Source organism: Colossoma macropomum, unplaced genomic scaffold (genome assembly GCF_904425465.1).
Source record: "Colossoma macropomum unplaced genomic scaffold, Colossoma_macropomum, whole genome shotgun sequence".
Taxonomy (NCBI): Eukaryota; Metazoa; Chordata; class Actinopteri; order Characiformes; family Serrasalmidae; genus Colossoma; species Colossoma macropomum.
The window spans coordinates 1,619,755-1,646,865 of NW_023494801.1; the positions used below are offsets into that span (position 1 = coordinate 1,619,755).

General features: G+C 39.0%; 2 protein-coding genes across 3 annotated transcripts in view; both read right to left on the reverse strand.

The window, feature by feature from the left end:
* The window catches only part of ciita (class II, major histocompatibility complex, transactivator), a 39,906-nt gene extending 16,380 nt beyond the window's left edge, over positions 1-23,526 (reverse strand). Inside the window, exons 1-11 of one of the 2 annotated variants that reach the window (XM_036590031.1) lie at positions 22,645-23,526; positions 13,935-13,988; positions 9,989-10,042; positions 9,863-9,901; positions 4,721-4,795; positions 4,560-4,610; positions 1,846-1,986; positions 1,658-1,750; positions 1,507-1,557; positions 805-924; positions 508-564 (exon numbers count right to left, since the gene is read on the reverse strand). In XM_036590031.1, coding sequence (XP_036445924.1) covers positions 508-564; positions 805-924; positions 1,507-1,557; positions 1,658-1,750; positions 1,846-1,986; positions 4,560-4,610; positions 4,721-4,795; positions 9,863-9,901; positions 9,989-10,042; positions 13,935-13,988; positions 22,645-22,930 — 1,021 coding nt within the window. In that variant the 5' untranslated portion in view covers positions 22,931-23,526. Of the gene's footprint in view, positions 1-507; positions 565-804; positions 925-1,506; positions 1,558-1,657; positions 1,751-1,845; positions 1,987-4,559; positions 4,611-4,720; positions 4,796-9,862; positions 9,902-9,988; positions 10,043-13,934; positions 13,989-14,430; positions 14,644-22,644 lie in introns of those variants that run through there. The other variant, XM_036590032.1, reaches the window with a different exon arrangement.
* A 1,811-nt stretch (positions 23,527-25,337) lies between these two features.
* nubp1 (nucleotide binding protein 1 (MinD homolog, E. coli)) overlaps positions 25,338-27,111 on the reverse strand; it is an 80,808-nt gene continuing 79,034 nt past the window's right edge. The window contains exon 11 of the mRNA XM_036589564.1: positions 25,338-26,627. Coding sequence (XP_036445457.1) covers positions 26,575-26,627 — 53 coding nt within the window. The 3' untranslated portion in view covers positions 25,338-26,574. The remainder of the gene's footprint in view (positions 26,628-27,111) is intronic.

Consider the following 27,111-nt stretch of genomic DNA (forward strand, 5'->3'; position numbering starts at 1 on the left):
AGGTTCATTTTTCGTCCATCAAGGTACAAACAGTGTAAATGTTCCCTCAAAGCTACAACAGTGGTTTTAAGGTCTGATTGTGAACCTTAAATAAGTTTTTCCAGGTGAAAAGTTTGTATTTGTACCTTTTCATAACCGAATGTTTTAAACAGAACAGTAAAATAAAAGCCTGGAGACGAGACGGGGTGTGTGGAGTCAGTACAGCTTAGAACATATCATTTCAGTGGATTATGGTTCAGTCATGTTCCCTGACTAAAAGTACTGAGATGGACCCTTGGGGAAACCACCTCAGTGACAGTTTAGTACCGTTATTTCTGAGAGTGAAGTCCTTGGAAGATACTGATTCACAGTAGTTACTCAAAAAGTCATATAAGTGAATGATAACTGAGGATTAAGATTAATAACTAAATGATAAACCCAGAGTTCAAAAGATTAAATCTAATTGCTGTAAATTACAATTCCCCACAAATTAAATTCCCCACAGAATGAACAGTAATATTGGCTCACCTGGTATGACTGGACTCTGAGGGGTTGTGGGGGGAGAGTCCTCCTGCGTTGTTTTGTCTGCGATGTGATGAATCAGACAAAACAACAGCTTTGTCACAGTGTTAACTTGCACAAAACTGACCTTTTGCATTTATCCTTCAAGATTATGATTGGATCAAATGCCTCTTCATTGATTATTTCAAGGATTAAATAGCCAGCAAACAAAAATAGATGTATGCATATAATCAGGAAGTCTGTGGAAAATAAAAAAAGAATGAAGTTTCATCTCAGTATAGGAGTATGTGAATGAAAACGCACCTTTTGTGGGTGAGACGGGGGTGAGGGGTGACGGGGGCTGACTCCTGCTCGTGCTGTCCGATAAGGAGCTCATGGGGATGATGGTCCTACTGAGCTCTGCAGGGGCCACTGCACCATCAGCTGAAGGAGGGGAGACATACAGCATTAATACACATAATACAGACTAAACTATCAACTCTACACACATTGTTGGAACAAAACCCTGTATCACTTTCCAGGAGAAGAGAAAAAGTTCTTAACTTTTATTGGAAGTTAATGGAGAAATAAGTAATTCCAAGTAATTTTAGCTCATTTCTAATTGTCCACTGATCAATGTAAAGGGCAACTGTTGCTGTCAAATTATGCAAAAAAAAAAGAAAAACAACAAAAAGTTGTCCCTTCATATATATATATATATATATATATATATATATATATATATATATATATATATATATATTTGAGCGGGCATCACAATACTTCAAGACATTTTCACGTCTGATAAGTATCGTGATATTTGACCACACAGACACAGTACCACATTTAAAAACTACAATTTTGTGAAATCCAATTAATTTTATATTTTAATAGTGTGCAACCTTTTGCATGTGACTGTAACAGTCTAAAGAACGCTGGTCTGTAGCTCTCGTGGTGATTAAACACGAAACACGAAATGTCATTACTGTATATAAAAGGGTTACAGTAAAATAGTGCCTCACTCACCTGGTGAAAGAGGAACGAGTTGATGCACTGGACGTACAGACTGCGGCGAGACTGTGGGGTCAGACCACAAATGAAAGTTATAGTTAATAATAACCGTCAGAGCTGCTGCATAATGAGAAAGCGCAGATGGGCAGCAGCGCCACTGACTCACCCAGGACGTATGTGGGCCCGACTGGGACTATACTGTTAATCACAGTAGGAGAGAGATGATTAATGGTCTGTATGAACTGCAGCGCTGGTGTACCTGGGAACACATGCGCACACAAAACATCAGCCCACAAAACAAAAGATCTAAAACCAAGTAAACAAATAAGTGAGATGGTGTTAGTAGTGCATTACCACTAGAGGGCAGCAGAGAGGCGCTGTTGAGCGCAGTGGCGATGGTGAGGGGAACATGCACAAGCTGGGGCAGCGGGGGCGGGCTCACATCAATCACATGGGATTTGTCCTGCGGATGGGGACTTTCGGTGCTGGGTTGGACTAAAGTAGATGGATTACCAGCAACACAAAAGGTTTCACTTATGATTTACACAAAGCCTGAGACCTGAATGAGTATTAAAGAGAAAATCTCTGCATGAAATGAGTGTGCAGGGCTGCACGATATATCAACAGTCAATTCCTATCACAATACTGATATTCAAATCAGCTGGAATATGCAAATTAGTCTCTAACCCCTTAGAAAAGTTGTTGATCTCACGCTGTGAAGCCATCCTGAAAGAGGAACTCCGTTCTAGAGTCAGAGTTGTTCACAGTGGTGGTGATAGGAACCAGACGTCCACCTCTAAAAGCTCCCTCACAGAAAGTTACTACATGAAATGGTTATGAATTCACTGCCTGATGTCTGATACATGATTTTGGCCTGAAACACATTTTTAAATCAGTTACATTCATAGCAAAGGGGAACATGCAGGGAGTTTTGAGGCAAAATAGTCCCCAAAGAAAAGTTATTTCACATTTTCCACTATTTCACCATCATTCCATATAAAACTCAGACCCCTGGTTCCTTTCACCACCATTGTAAAGAAATCTGAACCATTTCACACCAAACCTCTCTGAATCTTTCTGTTCACGTCACACACTGAGTTATGCAGAAATTTTGAAAAAAAAAAGAATATTAATTCTTTCTGACTGATAGCTCAGTGAAACAAGGGGAGAAATTATGTGGAAAGTGCCAATTTTAAACGTTCAATCCATACCTTATTTGTGTTTGTAAGTAGAAGAGAAGATATTTTTCTATGATTTGAATTCACAGTGTTACGGGAAGGAAATCATGCTTTAGATGTTTGTCATTTTTCGAATGTAAATCAAATATGAATGTACTTCCTTATCTACTCCCGTAACCAGTTATATAACCATGTACCTGTGTAAAAGTTCCATCCATGCCACGTATTCAGGATGATCCCAAACAACACAGGCTAATCTTTAATCATGTCACGTCTTTATTATCCTGCATTAGGTATAATTATATTTAATTGACTGTTTGCAAAAGTTTGAAAAGACTGTCTCTCTCAGTTACTGTTGCTATGGCATCAAACTTTCAGTTCAGCCTGCAGTATCTGTTACACCTGTGTTAGCAGACTAAAGAATTCCATAGAAGCAGACGGAGGAGAACATCTCCAACACTTTTCGTTCACTTTTCATAAACCGGCTTTGCAGGGCGTTCAGTCCTGACACAATATGAATTATGGCCACTTTAAAGAGACAAAAAAGGGTTTTGGAATCCATGTTTACATTAATCTAAGCAGGGAAATCATTTATCCACCTGACATTAAAGCAGCAGGTTTTTATATCTAATACGGAGCACCTTCAGATGGGCAAATGCTAAGGCTAAAGCTACCACTGGACCTAGTCAGAGCGATGTGAGCTGCTGAGGACGACTCGCCGTCTTTTACACAAGATCTTTAAGCAGATTTTGTCGGAACAATACAAAAAGTGGCATTAATATTCATCTTTACATAAAATGTTTTAATCAGTCATTTTAATCAGTCCTGTTTATCATCAACAGAAGCTACAAACAGGTAACAAGTAGTTGTCTTACCAATCTTAACAAATCAATAGATTTCATATTAAAATAAGTATTAAATAACAGTTAAACTTACTTTAGAGTCTGTTAGTAGTTTTGTCACTGAGCTGTGAGTTTGGTCTTTAATTCAAAACTTAAATAAAAGCAGCTCTAAACTCCAGAAGATCAGGACAACATGAGTCAGGCTTTATACGCCATATGTCAAACGCAAGGCCCGTGGGCCAGATCAGGCCCGCCACGCAATCCTCTCCGGCCAGCAAAAGTATTTAAATTTTCTATCAATATTAGCCCGTTTTACACTGCACTGAACTACAGTCCCCAGCATGCACTGCAATGTAATGTGCGCTCTGACTCTCCTACCACAACAACAGTCTATAGGACAGCTGTTACACCTCAGTTCTACACAATTCCACACCAGTCATATCACCAAGCACACTAACTGCATTTCAGCTGCAGTTCAACCAACATAAAGACTTAACATCAGCTCAGCGGCTCAGAAACTGGGCCCCAGTCTTAATGAACTTGCAGTAAAGAAAGGATGACAGGTGTCCAGTTCAAGCAGATAGGTAGGTTTAAAAGACCTGGGGACATTTAAATTAGGAATATTTCAAGTATTCATGTAATATTTCAAGGTCGACTACAAGTGTCTGTATTTTACTGCTGAAGTTTTTGCATATTTTGAATAAACAATGGTCAGTTCAGGTTACAACACAACATTAATTAAAAATTAAATTAATTAATATATTAATAATTAATTAAATTAATTTTTCTCTGGCCCACAGATTTGATGAGATTTTTTAATACGGTCCTTTTACTGGCCGAGTTTGACGCCCCTGCTTTATACGCTCCTCAGTTAAACCTTTCACCATTTCTCACTCTGATAATTCCGACTCACAGCAAGAAGGGTCTGGGTTCGATTAATCATATCAATCATAATACTGCAAACAGTCAGTTACATTACAGCTGCAATTGTTTTGTCCTTATCGTGCAGCCCTGCATGCTGATCCAGTGCTGCTGCAGGTGAGGTTACCTGTTTTTCTGCGTTTGAGGCGTGGCGCTTTCCTCGGGGCTCTTTCTCCCGCTGATGAGAAGCACACACACACACACACACACACACACACACAGAGCCTCAGCTGTCTGATCTTTAGGGAACGTTTAGAAAGCAGTTTAAAACAGAGGAGCGGTGTTTACCTGCTCGCTTCCTCGTAGGCCTTTCCTCCTTTTCACTCTCTGTACTCGCCGGTGCAGGACACTCAGCTGCTTCACCTGACGGGGAGCAGGACAGACAGACAGACAACAAAAACACATCAGACGTATTTTTACAGCTGACAGGAGAGAAGAAAGGCAATATAGTAAACCAAAGACAAATGACCTTTAGCTGTAACCGTCCATATATGTAGTATTTTTATACATGCAGAACATATATATATATATATATATATATATATATATATATATATATATACATATATTTTACAGTATATATTTTACACAAATGCTTTTTTTTTTCACCTCTTTCAAGAGGAAAACCAGTGTCACACTGTAAACAGGAAGTCATCAAAACCCACTGTCCCACCTTATACACTATATGGCCAAAAGTATGTGGACAACTATAAGGTGTGTGATGGGGTTGAGGTCAGGGCTCTGTGAGGGCCAGTCAAGTTCTTCCACACCAAACTCACCCAGTCAGGCCTTTATGGAGCTGCTTTGTGCTCTGGGGCTCAGTCCTGCTGGAATAGAAAAGGGCCTACCTCTAACTCACTCTGTGAGTTTGTGTGGTTTAAACATTTGTGGCTGAGCTGTTACTTCTTTTTCACAAAAATAGCACTGACAGCTGTCACGGCACATCTAGCAGGGTGGAAATGTCACAAACTTATTTGTGGCAAAGGTGGCGTCCTATGACGGTGTCACATGTAAAGTCACTGAGCTCTTCAGTACGACCCATTCTACTGTCAATGTCTGTCTATGAAGATTAGAAGGCTGTGTTCTTGATTTAATATACCCGTTAGCAATAATATCTGGCATATCTGGAGCAGTGGAAACGTAATCTGTGGAGTGATGAATCACGTTTCTCTATCTGTCAGTCTGATGGACGAGTCTGGGTTTGGCGAATGCCAGGAGAACCTTACCTGCCTGACTGCACTGTGCCAGCTGTACAGTTTGGTGGAGGAGGGATGATGATATGGGGCTGTTTTTCAGGGGTTGGTCTAGAACCCTTAGTTCCAGTGAAGGGGAATCTTAATGCTTCAGCACCAAGACATTCTGGACAGTTGTACACATCCAACTTTGTGGGAACAGTTTGGGGAAGAACCTTTCCTGTTCCAGCATGACTGAGCCCCAGCGCACAAAGCAGCTCCATAAAGGCCTGACTGGGTGAGTTTGGTGTGGAAGAACCTGACTGGCCCTCACAGAGCCCTGACCTCAACCCCATCACACACCTTTGTGATGAACTAGAGCGGAGATTGTGAGCCAGGACCTCTCGTCCAACATCAGTGTCTGACCTTACAAATGCTCTTCTGGATGAATGGGCAGAAATTCCCACAGACTCTCTGCAACATCTTGTAGAAGCTTCCCAGAAGAGTGGAAGCAGTTAGAGCTGCAAAGGGGGACCAACTCCATAATAATGCCTATGGATTTAGAATGGGAGTCATAAAAGCTCCTGTAGGTGTGATGTGTAGGTGTCCCAATACTTTTGTCCACATAGTGTATATAGGCAATGAAAAGGTAGTGTCTGTCTGGCTAAACAATTATCTTAATAGAAATCATCTTAATGAAACGTGAATCTGGCTTTATGGCACGTCTTAAATAATCTTAGAGTTGGGAACACTTCTGATTTGGTTCTCCTAGATCTACGTGCCGCTTTTGATATGGCTGATCACCAAATTCTACAAAACTTGGTGAGTCTCACTAGCAATGTCTTAAATTGGTTTAGATCGCATTTAAGCAGCTGAGACCACTTTGCCGCATTTGGCAACTGTGCTTCTAAACATTATGCAGTAATTTGCGGGGTCCCACAGGGATCGATTTTGGGGCCTTTGCTATTTAGCCTCTATTTGTTTCCACTTTCTGGTATAATTAAGAAGTACACTATTGGTTCCCACCAGTACGCAGAAGATACCCATCTGTACTTGTCCCTGGCTCTGAATGATTACAAGTCTATCAGTGTCCTGTTTGGCTGCATATGTGAAATTAACACATGGTTGACAAACTAAGCAAAGGAAAAGAAAGAGGTTCTTGTTATTGGAAATGAAGTACAGAGGAAGGACATCTGTAATCCTCATCCCTGAAAGCCGAAACCTGCGTGAAGAATTCAGGAGTCATTTTTGATAATGTCCAAAACAGCTTTGAGACAGGTTTGGGACATTCCCTCCCCTTTATCAGATTTTGACCAGACTACTGTAACGCTCTCCTGTCTGCCCTAACCAAGAGCTCATACCTGCAAAGAGTTTAAAAGGCAGCTGCTCGTGTCCTGACACGCTAGAGAAAGAGGGCCCAGCATTCCCATCACTTCACTTGAACTGATTTCAAAGTTCTTTGATTGTTTTTTAGATGTCTTCACAGTCTGGCACTGCTCTACCTGAATGAAAAGATGGTTGGATTTGTTCCTACTCAGGCTCTTAGGTCATCTACTAGCAATACGCTGAAAGTCCCTAAAACAGGCCAAGGAGCAAAGAGGTGGCATTGAGTCACTATGGCCCAAAAGCTCTGGAAGCTCTTCCTAAGGAGTGACTGTCAAACAACGGTTAAAACAGATTCAGATTATCTTGTCAGATATTTAAATTTACATTTTAGGTGGTTATACTGTTTTTAACAAGAGCGTAACCTGTACAATGACAGATAATGACCTATAGTTAATCCTGTGCTGTGTTAGAAGTGTCTTTATTTTATTTACAACCCCAATTCCAAAAAAATTTTGCACACGTGTGTAAAATGTAAATAAAAACAGATTGCAATAATTTGTAGATTTGTAGATCTCATAGACCCATATTTTATTCACAACAGAACATAGAACACATATCAGATGTTGAAAGTGAGACATTTTACCACTTCATGAAAATTAACTCATTTAGAACTTGATGATGAAGAAGCCATATGTCAACATGATCCAGAAACGCTGCCGTCTTCTCTGGGCCCAAGCTCATTTAAAATGGACTGAGGCAAAATGGAAAACTGTTCTGTGGTCAGATGAATCGAAATCGAAATTCTTTTTGGAAACCAAGGACGCCGTGTCCTGCGGACTCAAGAGGAGACGGACCATCCAGCTTGTTATCAGCACACAGTTCAAAAGCCTGCATCTCTGATGGTCTGGGGTTGCATTAGTGCCTATGGCGTGGGCAGCTTAAACATCTGGAAAGGCTTTATTAATGCTGAACAGTATGTAGAGGTTTTAGAACAACATATGCTGCCATCCAGACAGCGTCTCTTTCAGGGAAGGCCTTCATATTTCAGCAAGACAGTGCTAAACCACATACTGCATCCATCACAACAGCATGGCTTTGCAGAAGAAGAGTCCAGGTACTGAACTGACCTTCCTGCAGTCCAGACCTTTCACCAATAGAAAACATTTGGTGCATCGTGAAACGAAAAATCCGGCAAAGAAGACCCAGAACTGTTGAGCAGCTAGAATCCAACATCAGACAAGAATGGAACAACATTCCTCTCCCAAAACTCCAGCATTCAGTCTCCTCACTTCCCAGACGTTTACAGATTGTTGTAAAAGAAGAGGGGATGCTATACGATGGTAGAAACGGCCCTGTCCCAACTTTTTTGAGATGCTTTGCTGCCATCAAGTCCTAAATGAGTTCATGTTGTTCAAGAAATGTCTCACTTCCAACATCTGATATGTGTTCTGTGTTCTATTGTGAATAAAATATGGGTCTATGAGATTTGCAAATCATTGCATTCTGGTTTTATTCAAATTTATTTACATTTTACACAGCGTCCCAACTTTTTTGGAATTGGGGTTGTATTATTATTATTATGATTATTATTATTGTTGTTGTTGTTTTGTTGTTGCTGATGTTGTTACTTTTTTATTTATAAAATGTATTTACATGGAATGGTTATGAATTCACTGCCTGATGTCTGAGACACTGTTTTACGACAGTTTTGGGAAGATTTTGGCCTAAAACACATTTCAACATCAAATCATTTAGGTTCATGCCACTCTGAGGCAAAACTGTGATATTACTAATCACAACTCATCGTTTATTCATAGTCATATAGATATAAGGTGATGTGGTACACAACCATCAACAGTCACTCCCCTGACAGGACATGACAAGACAGACAAGTCAGATAGTCAGTTATTAGCAAAATATTGATATTCAAATGAGCTAGAATATGCAAATTAGCCTCTAACCTCTCGGAAAAGCTGTTCTCATGCTGCGGGCTAAACTGCAGCCATCCTTAAAGTGGAAATCCACTAACCTTTAAAAATTTCAGCCTAATTTGATGATTAAGCTGTCGTTCTGAGTGGTTTGGTGTGAAATGCTCAGTTATAAGGTCAGAATTGTTCACAGTGGTGGTGATAGGAACCAGACGTCCACCTCTAAAAACTCCCTCAAAACACAATTTTAAACCACTTAAATTCATAGCAGAGGGGACCATGCAGGGCGCTGTGAGGCAAAATAGTCCCCAAAGAAAACTTATTATTTCAGATTTTCCACTATTTTCCATCATCAACATTCCATATAAACTCAGAAGACTCGTGTAGGTTCACTGGTGGTTCTGGACAGTAAATGAAATGTCTATATTTGTGTTGTAGTCATGAATCTTCATCCATATTTGCTCAGATTAGCTTTCATCTGATTTTAAAATTTACATTTTAGGTGGTTGTCCTGTTTTTAACACAAGGCTAATCAATATAATGGAAGATAAGAATGACCTAGAGTTAATCCTCTGTTGTGGTAAAAGTTGCTTTTATTCTTCTTATATTCTTTTATTCTATTATTATTATTAAAAATAACATATCTCAGGAGTAACTGTATTTCGGCTTGAAAAATGTCAACATTAGAATAACACAAGGGTCAATGACAAGTAAGGTTTTCAAATTCAAAACTTAAAAAATATTTGTAAAAAGTATGATGTATAGTTTCTCAATGTGTAATACTTATTTCATAACTTTTATAATGGTATTATATATATTTCAGTGGATTTGAGCTTGTAAACGAGTTGTTTAAGTGTGAAGAACCTACATAACAAAGAGGTTCTACACCTTTACAGGTTCATCCAAACCAGTAACCATTACTTGTAAGACTGTCCTCTATTGGTGGAACGGCTCATTCATGCATACATAATGCTTGTGTGCTGTAAAATCCCACAATGCCTTACCGTGGTCATAGTCCTCTTTCAGCTCAGCACACAAAGCATCTGCAGGAAAGCACACAAAGGCGCGGTGTCAGTCTTACTGAACATACATATGTGGAATTAATATGAGTGGAGAAACAGTGAACTCACCTAAATCTAATTCATGCAGGAAATCAGAGGTGATCAGATCCTGGAGCAGCGAGTCTGATAAAACAGGGGCCAAGAGGTCAATCAGTTTGGTAAATGAGGCGAATGAGTAGACTGATGAATCAATGTGATCAGTTATTAATCTCAGTGTTACTGAGCTCTGCTAAAGCCTGAGTAGACCGATAAATCAATGTGATCGGTTATTAATCTCAGCGTTACTGAGCTCTGCTAAAGCCTGAGTAGACTGATAAATCAATGTGATCGGTTATTAATCTCAGCGTTACTGAGCTCTGCTAAATCCTGAGTGGACTGATAAATCAATGTGATCGGTTATTAATCTCAGCGTTACTGAGCTCTGCTAAAGCCTGAGTGGACTGATAAATCAATGTGATCGGTTATTAATCTCAGCGTTACTGAGCTCTGCTAAAGCCTGAGTGGACTGATAAATCAATGTGATCGGTTATTAATCTCGGCGTTACTGAGCTCTGCTAAAGCCTGAGTGGACTGATAAATCAATGTGATCGGTTATTAATCTCGGCGTTACTGAGCTCTGCTAAAGCCTGAGTGGACTGATAAATCAATGTGATCGGTTATTAATCTCAGCGTTACTGAGCTCTGCTAAAGCCTGAGTAGACTGATAAATCAATGTGATCAGTTATTAATCTGTGTTACTGAGCTCTGCTAAAGCCTGAGTAGACAGATAAATCAATGTGATCAGTTATTAATCTGTGTTACTGAGCTCTGCTAAAGCCTGAGTAGACAGATAAATCAATGTGATCAGTTATTAATCTGTGTTACTGAGCTCTGCTAAAGCCTGAGTAGACTGATAAATCAATGTGATCAGTTATTAATCTGTGTTACTGAGCTCTGCTAAAGCCTGAGTAGACAGATAAATCAATGTGATCAGTTATTAATCTGTGTTACTGAGCTCTGCTAAAGCCTGAGTAGACTGATAAATCAATGTGATCAGTTATTAATCTGTGTTACTGAGTTCTGCTAAAGCCTGACTGATGAATCAATGTGATCAGTTATTAATCTCAGTGTTACTGAGCTCTGCTAAAGCCTGAGTAGACTGATAAATCAATGTGATCAGTTATTAATCTGTGTTACTGAGTTCTGCTAAAGCCTGACTGATAAATCAATGTGATCAGTTATTAATCTGTGTTACTGAGCTCTGCTAAAGCCTGAGTAGACTGATGAATCAATGTGATCAGTTATTAATCTCAGTGTTACTTAGCTCTGCTAAAGCCTGAGTAGACTGATAAATCAATGTGATCGGTTATTAATCTCAGCGTTACTGAGCTCTGCTAAAGCCTGAGTAGACTGATAAATCAATGTGATCGGTTATTAATCTCAGCGTTACTGAGCTCTGTTAAAGCCTGAGTAGACAGATAAATCAATGTGATCGGTTATTAATCTCAGCGTTACTGAGCTCTGCTAAAGCCTGAGTAGACTGATAAATCAATGTGATGATCAGTTATTAATCTCAGCGTTACTGAGCTCTGCTAAAGCCTGAGTAGACAGATAAATCAATGTGATGATCAGTTATTAATCTCAGCGTTACTGAGCTCTGCTAAAGCCTGAGTAGACAGATAAATCAATGTGATGATCAGTTATTAATCTCAGTGTTACTGAGCTCTGTTAAAGCCTGAGTAGACAGATAAATCAATGTGATCGGTTATTAATCTCAGCGTTACTGAGCTCTGCTAAAGCCTGAGTAGACAGATAAATCAATGTGATGATCAGTTATTAATCTCAGTGTTACTGAGCTCTGTTAAAGCCTGAGTAGACAGATAAATCAATGTGATCGGTTATTAATCTCAGCGTTACTGAGCTCTGCTAAAGCCTGAGTAGACAGATAAATCAATGTGATGATCAGTTATTAATCTCAGCGTTACTGAGCTCTGCTAAAGCCTGAGTGGACTGATAAATCAATGTGATGATCAGTTATTAATCTCAGCGTTACTGAGCTCTGCTAAAGCCTGAGTGGACTGATAAATCAATGTGATGATCAGTTATTAATCTCAGCGTTACTGAGCTCTGCTAAAGCTTGAGTAGACAGATAAATCAATGTGATCAGTTATTAATCTCAGCGTTACTGAGCTCTGCTAAAGCCTGAGTAGACAGATAAATCAATGTGATCAGTTATTAATCTCAGCGTTACTGAGCTCTGCTAAAGCCTGAGTGGACTGATAAATCAATGTGATGATCAGTTATTAATCTCGGCGTTACTGAGCTCTGCTAAAGCCTGAGTAGACTGATAAATCAATGTGATCAGTTATTAATCTCAGCGTTACTGAGCTCTGCTAAAGCCTGAGTGGACTGATAAATCAATGTGATGATCAGTTATTAATCTCGGCGTTACTGAGCTCTGCTAAAGCCTGAATAGACTGATAAATCATTGCGATAATCAGTTATTAATCTCACAGCATTGGTGTTGTACTGGACTCATACATGCATTTCATGGCTCGTTACACACATTAATACATGTTATTAACTGAAAATTCCACTTTATAGTCACATTTGCAACATTTTGTTATTGAGATTTGGCAAATTGTTTGCTTAGTTCATGAGACGGCAGTGGGATTATGGGAGCAAAAGTGGGATTATGGGAGCAGCAGTGAAACAAAGCAGGCAATGAGAGCCAAAATAATGTTGAGAATTTTAAGTGAATTTTTCATGAAACATATAAACAGAAAAATTACATAAGAAAAACAGTGAATTAAATAAAAATGACAACAGAGGAGTTTTTCCCTTGTGCCTTATCAATATGCATTCTAAATGTATTCTAAATGTAATCTGCATACAAACATACATTACTGAATACATTGAGGACAGTGTATTCAGTATTCAGCCATCACTGGTTTTCACAGTATTCTGCCCATCTGTGAGCAGGGGTGAAGGAGCTTTTAGAGGTGGATTCTGGAAGATTAATTTTGGAAAATCAGCACAATTTACACTTAATTTAAGATTCAAGATTCAATTCTTTACTGTTATTGCACAGGGCATGACAACATTGGGTAGCAATCCTAACAGTCCATAAACCAAAAGAGAATAAACTAAGGAATAAAGCAAAAATATTGGCTAATGTAAAATATAGAATGCAAGATATTAAAAGAAAGACTATATGATTTAAAATTAAAATAGAAAATTAAACTAAAATAATTTACAGTACAATTATAAAAGTAAAATAAGCAAAATAAAGAGAGTGGATATAAAGGAATGTAGCAGCTGTGGTGTTGCACACGAGGGTATTGCACATATGTGAAAGGGAGTATTTCTATTAAGTAAGTAGCTCAGAAGTCTTTTTTGTGATGAAAATAGACAGAACTGCTGTTTATGTGCTTAGGACAATTTTTTTAGGACAATTTTCTAAGGACTTATCTGAAATAGAGCACATGCACATGCACAGATACATAAAGTTAATGGAACATAATGATTTTACTGTGTATAAACACACTTATATAATGAGACACTAATTTATAAGCAATCTTGTCTTCATTCTAGATCACAAGAGAGGCTTTTATGATGTACATTTAAAAATAAACACCATTTTAGACCCGATTATCACAATAGTGGACAGTGTATTCAGTATTCAGCCGTCACTACTTTTCACAGTATTCTGTGAGAAGGGGTGCCCAAACCTTTCGTCTTCCGGGCAATGACAGTGGTGGGCTTAGACAAAATATGCAAATACACAAACTAGTAAACTTTAAAAATGCGTAACTTCGCAGTATGTTTACTACAACTCTTCATAAATACACATTTTAAAAGAAAAAATAAGAAATTAAGAAGCTATAAACAGCACAGAAATGTTGGTTCTCTCGATCTGTAAGGGGGTGGGGTGGAGACTAAACCAGTCAACTGGGCCACGGGCCAAATTTTGGTCCGTGCTGCTATTTAACAATACATACACCTAATTCACAAGGCAAAAAACAGTGTTTCTCACCTGGTATCAGCTCCAGGAGTTGTGGATCAAGGGCAATCGGGTCATCATTTCCAGCTATGTAACAATAAACACAATACAAACGCACATTAATTACATAAGATTACATTAAATACATAACATACACGATTATCGCTCCTGTGGGCCAAAACTCCAACAGGTCCTCTTACAATGATCTGAGGAGCATCACGCAAAAAAACCCACAACAACCACTACTGTCCATCTGCTCTTACAAAACATCCTTCAGCGCCGGAGCTCTGACCATGCAGGTGCATAAAAAAGTGGAACACACAAATGCACACATCATACAGGAAATGTACAATTAAAAACAAAAAACAAGCATTAAAAAAGCATTAAAAAGCATTAAAAACACCTTTCGGTGCAGAGAATCTGATTTACACCTACAAAAATAGCTTTAACTTAAAAAAACAAACAAAAAAAAAAAGTGTCAAATTCACACAATCATTAACAATAAAGACCAGATAAAGATCAGCATCACCTATTTCATGGAGCAGCTCCATCCTGGTTTTTAAAGGAGGTTTTATTCCATAATACGGTGTTACTCAGAGGAGCGTGAGGTAATGAGATGTGCTCAGAGCGCGCTGGCTGGTGTGTTTGGTTTGGTGAACGCCTGTGAGCTGAGTGCAGCTTTCGCTTTCACTCTTAAGGGGGTTTTGGTTAACGTCTAACAAAGAGTCACTCAGGGACGCTATCTACAGTAACAAATATCTCAGATAAGGAGCTGCTATAATTTTAAAGAGCTCACAGTGAGGAATAATACTGAGATTTTATTGCAGTTTTTTTATTGCAATTTATTAAATGTGTCTAATATTGGAACACGTTATTTAATTTTTATGGCACGGAAAATGACAAAAAGACAGAAGAAATGTAATAACATTCAAATTATGTGTGCTAAATTTGCATCATGGGATGGGTCTTTAAAAAAAGGACAATTTCACCTATTTTCCAAAATTCCTCCATAACTAAGTGTGTGGGCTGTAAACAGAGTGACTCAGAGTGATTTGGTGTGAAACGGTTCAGATGTCTTTATAGTGGTGGTGACAGGAACCAGGGGTCGCCATGACTACAACACAGATATAGATATACATAACACTTTTAATCACAAACAATGTATCAGTCATCAGGCAGTGAATTCATAACCATTTCCTGTAGGAACTTTCTGTGAGGGAGCTTTTAGAGGTGGACGTCTGGTTCCTATCACCACCACTGTGTATATTTTGGAAAAGAAATTTCGGAAAAGTAGTGCAAAACTGCAGCAGTTCACAAGTCATTTTGTGATGTAAACTGACAGAATTGCTGTTTTTGTGCTTGATTATGACAGTTTTATGAGGAGTTATCTGAAATGTACAGAAACAAAGTTAATGCAATATAACGATTCTGCTGTGTATAAATACACTTATATAACGAGACACTATTAGCAATCTCGTATTCATTTTAGGTCACAAGTGAGGCTTTTATGACGTGAATTTAAATATAAGTGCCTTTTAGACACGATTATCAAAACATGCACTTGTCTCGCACAACATGCCAGGCAGGGCAGGAATGAGGGCTTCTGAGATGTTTCTGTTTGTCGCTTAGTGGATTTGCCAGTTGTATCAGTCCGCCATTCTCAGCAGGAAGCACCTAAACTTAGCAGAGCTTCGTAACCAAACCACACACTATATTGTACTGGAGCTAAAAAAAAAGGTTTCAACTTGACACGCCCTTCATCATCTAGCCCTTTGGCACCGCGTCCAGGAAAATACGCTCTGGAAAGCCTGAGTCTTTCCAGCGCCTGTCCTGCCACACTGTCCTTTGCCAAATGGTGTTAAAGTTTAGACAGTTTCGAAACAAGCTACTGCTTTTATTTTTGCACCGGTGCTGCCCATTAACTAGAGCTCTCTTACAGACAAAGCCTCCATTCAAAACCTCAGCAGCTGCCACTTTGAACAGATGTTTTACTGCCATACCACAGCACGACCGCCATCCCCCCCCCCAGAGTAAACATTGACAGTCCCAGAGGAAAGAAATACTCAAAATGAATATCCTCTTGATCTCAGGTTCCTCTCCGAGACACGGTTAAGTCCAGTTTGAAATCGGAGTGAGACTGAGGCCGTTTTCTCCCATTTCTAAAATTTGGCTCCTGAGAAATAAAACTCACTTTCTCACTTTGCTGCATAATATAATATTGAGATCTTCCTTTATTTCTCTTAAGAAAGATTTGTCTCCTCTGGGGTGACGGTGCTGCAAAGACACAAAGACAAAAAGGATGCTCTGCCAAGGTGAAGCATTTTAGCTGTAGTTCACAGCTCTTTTTGTGATGTAAACTGACAGAACTGCTGTTTTTGTGTTTGATTATGACAATTTCACGAAGAGTTATCTGAGGCAGAGCACGTGCACATGTACAAAAACAAAAAGTTAATGCAATATTATCATTTTGCAGTGTATAAATACACTTATACGATGTGACACGACTGTATTAGCAATCTCGTATTCATTCTACATCACAAGTGAGGCGTTTTATGATGTAAATAAAAAATAAGCGCCATTTTAGACCAGATCATCCCAGCAACATCATGGAAAACATGCACCTGTCTCACACAACGGGCAAAACACTCTTAAAACAGACGTGTTAAATAAACAACACATCCTGTCTCCAACCTGACACAACAGTGTGTTCCGTTACAGACGACACATTTTGGGTTACTTTTAGCACAGATTGTGTTAAATCGGTAAACAATGTGACACAAAAAGTGTTAAAACAGGCAACACAAGTGTTTTATTTAACACATCACTTTTTAGAGACACAGTACTGTGCAAAATTTTATTCCCACTCAAAACAACCACTAAACATGAGTTGTTTATTTAGGAGGAGATCAGGTACAAAAGATCTTGATGAAATGGGACCCCTAACAACCACCCGGGGGTGTAGCTAGAACTGTTAGAATGGGGTGGCCAGGTGACATAAAAAGTGATGTTCTGAATATTTTCTGTTCTAAATCTGTCCATCATTTCCACATGACTGAAACATGACACGAACACAAAAGTAAACTAATAAACAAAAGACTAAGCACAAATTCACTTGTCTGTTTGGTCAGCAGATTGGCCAATCACAGCAGGATATGCTAATTATTAAACGCAGCGTCTTCAAACTCACCATAAAGCATTACTGAGGTTTTATCAGTGGCCACCTCTGGCCACACCTCGGCAACCACCTGGAAGACCTGGTCGACCCCAGAACTGCCCCCATCAGATAAACAGCACTTAAAGCTTTCATCTCTGAGAGAGAGGAGAAAATCAAGCTGATCAGATCTGAAAACATCCACAGGTGTTTCTGTCCATCCTTCCACTGTGAGAAGACGACTCAGCGCTGTGGGTCTGAAAGGATGTGTAGCTGATCAAGAAGAACCTCACTGAGAAAAGGAGACGGACACATCAAACAAAGAAGCTGAACGATGGACTGACCACCCCAGAGTCCAGACCTCAACACCACTGAATGTGTTTGATTACTTCAGAAAATCATCAACCAGCTTCTAAGACTGAACTTTGGAGGTGTGTCTGCAGATTCTTTGAGGAGCTGAAAGTGAGTCTCCTGAACAGAATGGAGGCTGGAATGAAGGAAGAGAGTTACTCACTGACTCTCACAGCTGAGAGTAGATTTAGCTGTTGTGGCTTCTTTTAAACGTCTTCTGTTATTTTCTGATGCTGAAAAATGTAATTATACTTAATGGCCGTTTTGTGCCGTACTGTTATCTAATATTTTACAAACATGAAAGTGTTATAAGTATATTATATTCCACTCATTTCTAGACTTACTTTAAGCAAAATTGCGCTTTTCTTTCAGAAATAATACTTGAAGATGGTAAAATTATCAGCCAGTATAGTAACATCATACAATTCAAAGAGATCACATCTTGAGCAGGAGTATAATACATCTACAACAAACTCATAATTAAGCAACAGAGCATGAGGAGAGGGCATCATGGCGAATAACATCACGGCTGTGATTCGGTCGCAGGTACGAGCTGAAGGTGAGTTCAGTAAATCGTCATTATTCACCATAAAACACGACCTCCAGTGTTTTACTGCTTCATTACTGCAGTTAAAACAAAGAACAGAGTAAAGCAAATAGTCCCCGAACATTTTATCAAACGTGTTTTAATAACAGTGGCTCCTTCCACCAAAAAAAGTAGTCCCCATTCTGTGTTACATAGCCAAACTGTGAATATCAGGTTGAGCTCAGCTTTAATCAGGAATAAATAATTCATGACAATAATTATTACCTATTCTATGTCATGGCTGTGATTTGGTCGGATGTACGAGCTGAAGGTGAGTTCAATAAATCATCATTATTCACCATAAAACACGACCTAAAGTGTTCTACTGCTTTAATACAGCGATTGAAATACAGAACTAAGTAAAGCAAATAATCCTCAACATCGTATCAAATGTGCTTTACATTGGTGATTCCTTCCGCCAAAAAAAGTAGTGCCCTCTTGTGTTACAGAGCCATAAAACTGTGTGAATATCAGGTTGAGCTCAGCTTTTTCAGTGTCTGTCCAGACGAAGCTGGATGTGGTTCAGTTCCAGTCAGTTTCACAGCACATCTTGTTTGCTGAATTGTATCCTGTTTGTTTTTGTCTGATTATAGTTTGTTTAGTTGTTTGTTGATGGAAAAGCTCACTTTTGATGCAGTTCTATGGTCACTCTCTTCTTCAGAATCTGACCAAAAGGGCCGCAGGTCAAATATTATCACACAGACGTTATCTAATGTGTCCATTTTCTGTTTTTGTACGTGCTAAAGTGGAAACATAACGTCAGCTGCAGCGTAAAGCAAATCAACGTGATAATAACAGCACGGATACAGCACTCGACCAATCAGAACTGTGCTGTCAGGACTATAATGAGACATATTAGATACTACCTAACTTTAAGACTGTAACACTTGCCATGTTATCAGTTCAGCAGAGCGCCCAGAGCGTACATACCAGAAAATTCCAGAGATCCAGCCAGAACTGCCTAAATGTGTGACAGGAAACAAGTATTTGGGATAGGCGTGGGTGGGTTGTTTTCGGCACAGAAGCAGCCTTGTGGATGTTATCACAAGCGGAAGTGCTACAAGTATACAGCCCTCTGGTGAGGAGGCATACAGTCTTGGATGCAATGTTAGATGAGGCTTTATTTCCATTCCTCATGCTGAAAAACAAAAACTAGCCCTGGATTCAAGCCATGATATCATTTAGGAAACTCCTGTTTGGAGCAGATCAGGCTCTTCACTGGCCTCAGTCTTCACCATTTTATTACATAAACTCTGGTACCGCCTTCGAGTATGGTGTCAATTATAGCTTTACATTATTTTATCTGCCAAACATTTTATGCATAAAAACATTTTTTTAAAAATAGAAATGGAAAATTTGATTATCTCTTTTAAAATGATAAATGAAGAGCAACACTTTCCTTGGATATGCAATATATTTTAAATCCCCTAATGTCTGATCATCATAATTTTTTTTATTTAGTTTTTATGTTTCTATTGTTTGTCTGACTTTCATTTTAGATAGATAGATAGATTTTACTTACTTTATTACGTTATTGATCCTGAAGAAAAGGTAGCAGCCAGTGTGAGTCACACAACACAGGACAGTTATAATAATAAGGGGAAACAATATAAAAAGAAGAATACATACAAAAAAACATCTACAGGTATAAATACAACTAGAAATATACAAAAATATCCAATAAGATCTAAAACCTGAGAAAAAGGCAGTGCAGTAATGACTGTACAATTAGGCTCAGGTAACAGCAGATAATGACAATACTGAATAAATACAGGGTGTCCCAAAAAATTGACATCATTTTGTAGTCTAATAACAGCCAATTATTCCTCAAATTATCTCAAATTTTAACAAAATGTGTAAAAACTAACCAAGTTTAATTTTTAATGTTCTTTCCGGTTGAAGAATGGCGTTCACTAGAAATGAAAAGGCGTTTTGTGTGTTAGAATATGCTCAAACACAGTCAAACGAGAGTGCAGCAGCATTTTTGAGAAAATTCAGTAAAAATGCACCAACTGGAAAGCAGAATTTAGACATGGCACAAAAAATTCAAAGAGGAAGGCTGTCTGTGCAGCGCAAAGGGATCTGGACGACCACCAGTATCAGAAGATATTACATTTGTGAAGCTGTGAAATGGGTTATAAAATCTACATCCCTCTGAATTTCTTGTTTGAATTTTGATAAATAAATCTTGTATTGTTCAACATGAAGCCTATTTAATTTAGTTTGCCTGGACATGTAGTTACTCAGATACTCACATCTCAAATGATGTCAGTTTTTTTGGGACACCCTCTATGTGCATATATTGGTACTGAGATAAAGTGACTAGGTGTGGAGTGTCCAGATGTGAAAGATGTGCGCTAAGGTGTGCAGAAGTGCAATATGTACTTTGCAATATTTATTTTGTTATTTTAGATTATTTTGCTGCTGTTAATTTACCCATTTAGTGTAGTGGTGGTGTATGTTGTAGTGACGTGTGTTATAATTGTTATGAATGATTGCATACATAAAAAGATCAGGCTATTCAGGGACAATTCATGTGCAAACAGATCGGAGCCACACCACCACTCCGCTAACTACCAGAAATAATCCCCTATGGGTAAAATTGTCTCGGTAAAAAAATCATTTACAAGCAGTTTTAACTGAAGGATTTGTGAGATTCACAAAAAAATGAATGTTCATTAATTTAATTTCCAGTCAAAATGGCTGTTAAATAATTCTTTTATGAGTCTTTAAAAAGCAGATAACTTATAAGCTGTAAAGCTGCTGTGGGAGGAACAAAAACAATACAAAACCACCTCTAAAAGACGTTAAGTCAAGTTCTTTCAGATCCAAAATGAACAAAGACAAACCATTAATGAGAGCAGTTGAATGTTTCACTACTCAAAGTGAATGTTTCCTTCAAATCATATGACCAGCCCTCAGCGGTCAGTCAGACACAGTCTGTTCCCTACACACACAATTACACACACAGACACCTCAACAACTACATAGAATAGGTAATAATTATTGTCTTATTTCTGGTAATAATTATTGAATTATTAATTCCTGATTAAAGCTGAGCTCAACCTGATATTCACAGTTTTATGGCTATGTAACACAGAATGGGGACTACTTTTTTTGGTGGAAGGAGCCACTGTTATTAAAACACGTTTGATAAAATGTTCGGGGACTATTTGCTTTACTCTGTTCTTTGTTTTAACTGCTGTATTAAAGCAGAAGAACACTTTAGGTCGTGTGTTATAGTGAATAATGAGGATCTACCGAACTCACCTTCAGCTCGTACCTGCGACCGAATCACAGCCATGATGTTATTTGCAATGATGCACTATTATCATGCTCTGTTGCTCAATTATGAAATTGTTATAGGAATATTATACGACTGCTCAAGATGTGATCTTATTGAATAGCACAATCTTACTGCACTGGCAGATCATTTTACCTCCTTCAAACATTATTTCTGAAAGACAAATACAGTAAGATTTCACTTTTGCTTAAAATAAGTCCAGAAATGTGTTATAATATTTTTATAACACTTTCATGTAGTGAAATATTAGATTAGACAGAAACAGAATTGCACAAAAGTCAGAAATCATTTTTAAAAATGGTCATTTCAAATTTTTCAGCACCAGAAAACAACAGAACATTTAAAAGAAGCCTCAACAGCTAAATCTACTCTCAGCTGTGTGAGTCAGTGAGTCTCTCTCTCCCTTTATTCCAGCTTCCACTCTTTTCAGGAGACTCACTTTCAGCTCCTCAAAGAATCTGCAGACACACCTCCAAAGTTCAGTCTTAGAAGCTGGTTGATGATTTTCTGAAGTAATCAAACACATTCAGTGGTGTTGAGGTCTGGACTCAACATCACACCTGTGGATGTTCTCAGATCTGAAGCAGCTTGATTTTCTCCTCGCAGGGCCAGATGCCATATGAATACACATCTGGGGGCAACTTATCAAACATTTGGTGCTGGATTGCAGCAAAATCTGCCACAAACAAGGGTACGACCCCCCTCTAAACCCCTCCCACAAATCTCTCAGCTGTGTCCTCTTTAATATGCTCCCAATTACACTCTTCTGTATGTTTACTTTGAGTTGTTTGGGGGACTTTTCAGCCGTGCCAACTTACTTTAGGGCTACTTTAGGATGAGCACATCATCACCCTCTACTTTGAGCGCCGTGTTCATGAGGTGTTGGACTGGTTTAGAAATTTCCCCTTCCACCTGTGGCTCCACAGGACTAGATTCTCTTTTAAAGATGAAAGCTTTAAGTGCTGTTTATCTGATAGGGGCAGTTTTGGTGCCTGTCAGGTCTTCCAGGTGGTTGTTTAGGAGGCCCATTTTCTCTGTAGCTTTTAATCAGTTTTCAAAAAATTAAATAACTTGTATTTAATGGCCATTTTCACAGAAAATTAAATAAATTAAGGGTATTCTTTGACTTTTGCACAGTACTGTTTTGAAAAAACGTTTTCTGATGAAATTCAATAACTGCTCAAAGTGTATTTCATATCAATGTGTTTTCTGTTCACAACAGAGCATTGAAAATGATTACAAGCAAAAAAAATTGCAGGTAGAGATTAGAATACTCTCTTCAGGCGTCAGTTTTCCCAAGTACAGTCCACATTACCACATCAAGAAACATCAAAGACACAGATTAACCTACCACAAATGTCTGGCTGGGATTCTTCTGTATCCCCGAGTGCAGAGAAGAGGATTTCCTTGCTAACGTCCCATTTCTGCCAAATGGGAAGAGCAAGTCTCCTGGCTAAGTCTTCCACATCTGTCACGTCACCCAGGTCAGGGTCCACACACTGGAAGAGAGACTGGAAGTACTGAGCTGAAAACACTTGGGCCTCCAGAAGCTGGGTGAGGAAAGCGGGCAGGAGGTCAGGGTGGGCATCCTGCAGAACTTTCCGGACCTCAAACAGGACCTCCTGGAAGGGCACCATGACTTGAAGGCACCTCAACTGGTCTTCCAAGATCTTCACAGGCCCTTACAGGCCCCCATAACAAGGCACGTAGCACTTTCCTCCAAGATACAAGTGGTCAGACCACTTGCCAGAAAGGTGACCCTACAGAGCGCGAGCAACTCACTAAGCTGCGATTAAAAATGCATCACATTTCGCCTCGTCTCAGTGGGAACGCAGACAGTTTCACATGTACTTTTCCCAAATCAGGCTGATACACTGTGTTGATGAATCTGAAGGGCATCTCACTTCACTTTTTCTGCTAGGAATTCATCCAGAAGAGAAGTGGGCGGTTTGATTCCACCACGGTCGCGTCTATTACAGCTGACCTCTCAGCTCCTGTCGGCGTAACTGTAGCTGATTGGCAAGAAAAAGCTCAAAAAAGGATCCAAAATCACGTCCCAAAGGTGTGATATGGGGAACTGAACTGTAAACATAATTAATAAATGAGCTGTGAAGCTTCTCTGGATCCAAAACAAACCACTAATGAAACACAGCTGAATGTCTCACCACTCAAAACGAATGTTTACTACAAATCGCATGACAAAACAGCCGTCACAGGTCAGTCAGATACAATCTGGTCTCTAATAACAGCTCAGAGGAACTGCGGGGTCTTATCTGATTAACAGAGAAATTAGTAGACCTTTCAGTTCCATTCAAAGCCATTCATAGCTTTAGATTTACCTCTTCAGGTCTTCTATCTGGTCTTTATACTTCAGTGAAGAGTCTGACGTCAAAGCTCTTTTAGGGGGAAAAGGGAAGCAAGAAGGACTGACTAAATTTTGCTAATCTCCAACTGCATCTTCACTTGTATTTGACAGCTTGATATTTCTACCCTGTTAGAAATAAAGGTTCTGTTCAGGTACATTTTTTAGTCATCAAGGTACAAACAGTGTAAATGTTCCCTCAAAGGTTCAACAGTGGTTTTAAGGTCTGATTGTGAACCTTAAATAAGTTTTTCCAGGTGAAAAGTTCGTATTTGTACCTTTTTATAACCGAATGTTTTAAACAGAACAGTAAAATAAAAGCCTGGAGACGAGACGGGGTGTGTGGAGTCAGTACAGCTTAGAACATACCATTTCAGTGGATTATGGTTCAGTTATGTTCCCTGACTAAAGGTACTGAGATGGACCCTTGAGGGTCCCACCCCAGTGATAAGAGGGGCACTGACCCAGTGACAGTTTAATACTGTTTTTTCTGAGAGTGTACAGTCATGGAGTGAAAACATCAGTTTTGATATATAAAGACAAGTATTTCTTTAAAAAAAGAAAAAAGTTCATGTTGCTCAGCTACTTAAATTTCAATAATTTATTCACTTTTGCACACAGAGCGTATAAAACACAACTAAAGGTGTGCATTTATCAAAACAAAGGCTATTTTGCACATATTTAACTCACTCAAACACAAAGAATATACTCAAAAATCATTTATTGTGGCCCCAAATCATCTGGCAATACATATTTCAATATAATGCTTACTTAACTGTAGAGCAGTGGTCAAAAAACCTGGTCCTGGAGATCTACCTTTCTGCCGGGTCTACTTCCAACCACCTGCTCCAGCTAATCAGCTTCTCCAGAAACAAGAAGTTGATTAGTTCAAAAGCTTGGGGGGGTGAGGTTGCAGCAGGGATGAGACACAGGTTCTTCAGGAAAGCAGGTCTCCAGGAGGAGGGCTGGTGACCACCGCCATAGAACCTTCTGAATAACCTCCTCTAGATCAGTGCTGGTCCCCTTTCTCTGCTTTTCTCACAAGCTGAATGTTTCAACACTCCTGACTGAGCCTTAATATAAATTTAAATGGGAACTCCACTAATTTTACACAATTTCCTATAATTAAATGGTCAAGGTGTGAGTCACTCAAAGCAGTTTGATGTGAAGTGTCTCTAAAAGCTCCCTCACAGAAAGTTACTACATGAAATGGTTATGAATTCACTGCCTGATGACTGAGACACTGTTTATGATAATTTGGAGAAGATTTTGGCCTTAAAACCTATTCACGGTGGAGGGATACATGCAGGGTTCTGTGAGTAAAACTTACTATTTCAGATTTACTGCTAAATTACCATCATCAACATTCCATATAAACTCAGAAGACTCGTGTAGGTTCACTGGTGGTTTTGATAGTTAATAAAATGTCTATATTTGTGTTGTAGTCATGGTGACCCCTGGTTTCTATCACCACCACTGTAAAGAAATCTGAACCATTTCACACCAAACCACTCTGAGTCACTCTGTTTGTGGTAATTCAACCACAGAATTATGCTGAAATTTTGAAAATTCAGTGGAATTCCCCTTTAATTCATAACTGGAACCTCATAACTGGACAAAATAGAGGCAGACAAAGCAGAATTGAATGATAACTCTGTTCTTAAACACATGTAGACATCACCTCTCATAAATCAACTTTTATTTTGCTGGGCATTAAAGAGACAGTTTGAGCTAAAATGCTGGTTCACTCTGTTTCTACATATCCAGCACCACAGTCACCCACGTGTTCCTCTCAGAGCTGAGCATGCAGACTGAAGACGTGTCAGAACATGATGCTTAGTTAACACGATGAGTGGAAGTCTTTGGGACAAACTATGAAAAAGAACAGCTGGACAAGTGGATGGTTATCAGTCTGGCCCATTTCTACTTTTACAATTACATACGGCCACTGTCATCAGAAAACCTCAAAAAATCTATTTAGCATAAAAATAAGGTGGACCTTCAAACACTGAGCACAAAGGGAAAACATTATATATTTTATCTTCATGTTTATACATAAAGATAATGTTTATTTCAAAGGGGAATGCAACCTATTCTTAAACATTTCTGCATAATTAAGTGGTTAAGATGTAAACAGAGCCATTCAGAGAGGTTTGGTGTGACACGCTCCGTTCTAGAGTCAGAACTGTTCACAGTGGTGGTGATAGGAACCAGACGTCCACCTCTAAAAGCTCCCTCACAGAAAGTTACTACATGAAATGGTTACGAACATGGTGCTGAATGTGGTTAACACATTCATGGTGGAGGGGTATACGCCGGGTGTTGTGAGGCAAAATAGTCCACAAAGAACTTTTCTTCCCCTAGATTTATTGATCTTACCATCATCAACATTCCATATAAACTCAGAAGACTCGTGTAGGTTCACTGGTGGTTCTGGATAGTAAATAAAATGTCTATATCTGTGTTGTAGTCATGGCGACCCCTGGTTCCTATCACCACCACTGTAAAGACATCTGAACCCTTTCACACCAAACCACTCTGAATCACTGAATCAATTTGACATTCCCCTTCAAGTCAAGCCCTTTTGTAGATTAGTATATGTCCTATAATGACTTATCCTGTAGGCTTTTTTTCAGAGGACTTCCAGTCACCACACTCAACTAAGCAATTCAACACTTCAGCAATGTTAGAGCTCTTCTCAGAGAGGAAAGACACACAGCCTGCAATGAAAACATACATAAAGGGTTTATAGAATTAAATATGCTTTTTTAGGCATGTAGAAAACTCAATCTCTGACTGACACAAGTGACCTGACTGCATTTCCATGATTACACCGGTGACAGTGGACCGCTGACGAGGTTCTCTCCTCGAACGTCCACTCAGTCCATTCATGACGTTCCACTTGATGGACCCACAGATCTAGTCTGTATGCGCAGCTGAAGTCAAATTGGAGGAACAGTAGTTTTTTATGCCTGTATAAAAAGAGAAAAAGCAACCAAAATAAGGCAGTGTTACTTTCAGTCTCCCCTTATTTACAGTCCTATGCAAAAGTCTGAACAGTTAAATGACCTGTTATGGTGGTTTTCTCAGTGAAAATAAGACATCCTCTCCAGAGAACACACTTAAATATGACATCTTTTTGCTATTTTTGGTGCATAATTTGCCGTAATTTTTGCACAGGCTGTGTTTTAAGTTTGACTTTTTCCCCGAATGTAATAAATTAATCAAACAAGCAGCAACGGGGCATTAAAACCAAAATGTGTTAACTTATTTTCACCAAACGTCAGCATATCACTACATGCATACACAGCAGGAGTAGATACAGATGTTATGGGTGGTACGTTGGTTCATATTTCTGTGTGAATGCTAAACATAGGAAGGAGTTCAATTCTAATGAAGACCTACACACTTCCTTAACACAGTAGTTCTGTTTTTCGTCAACAAAATGTTTCGGTT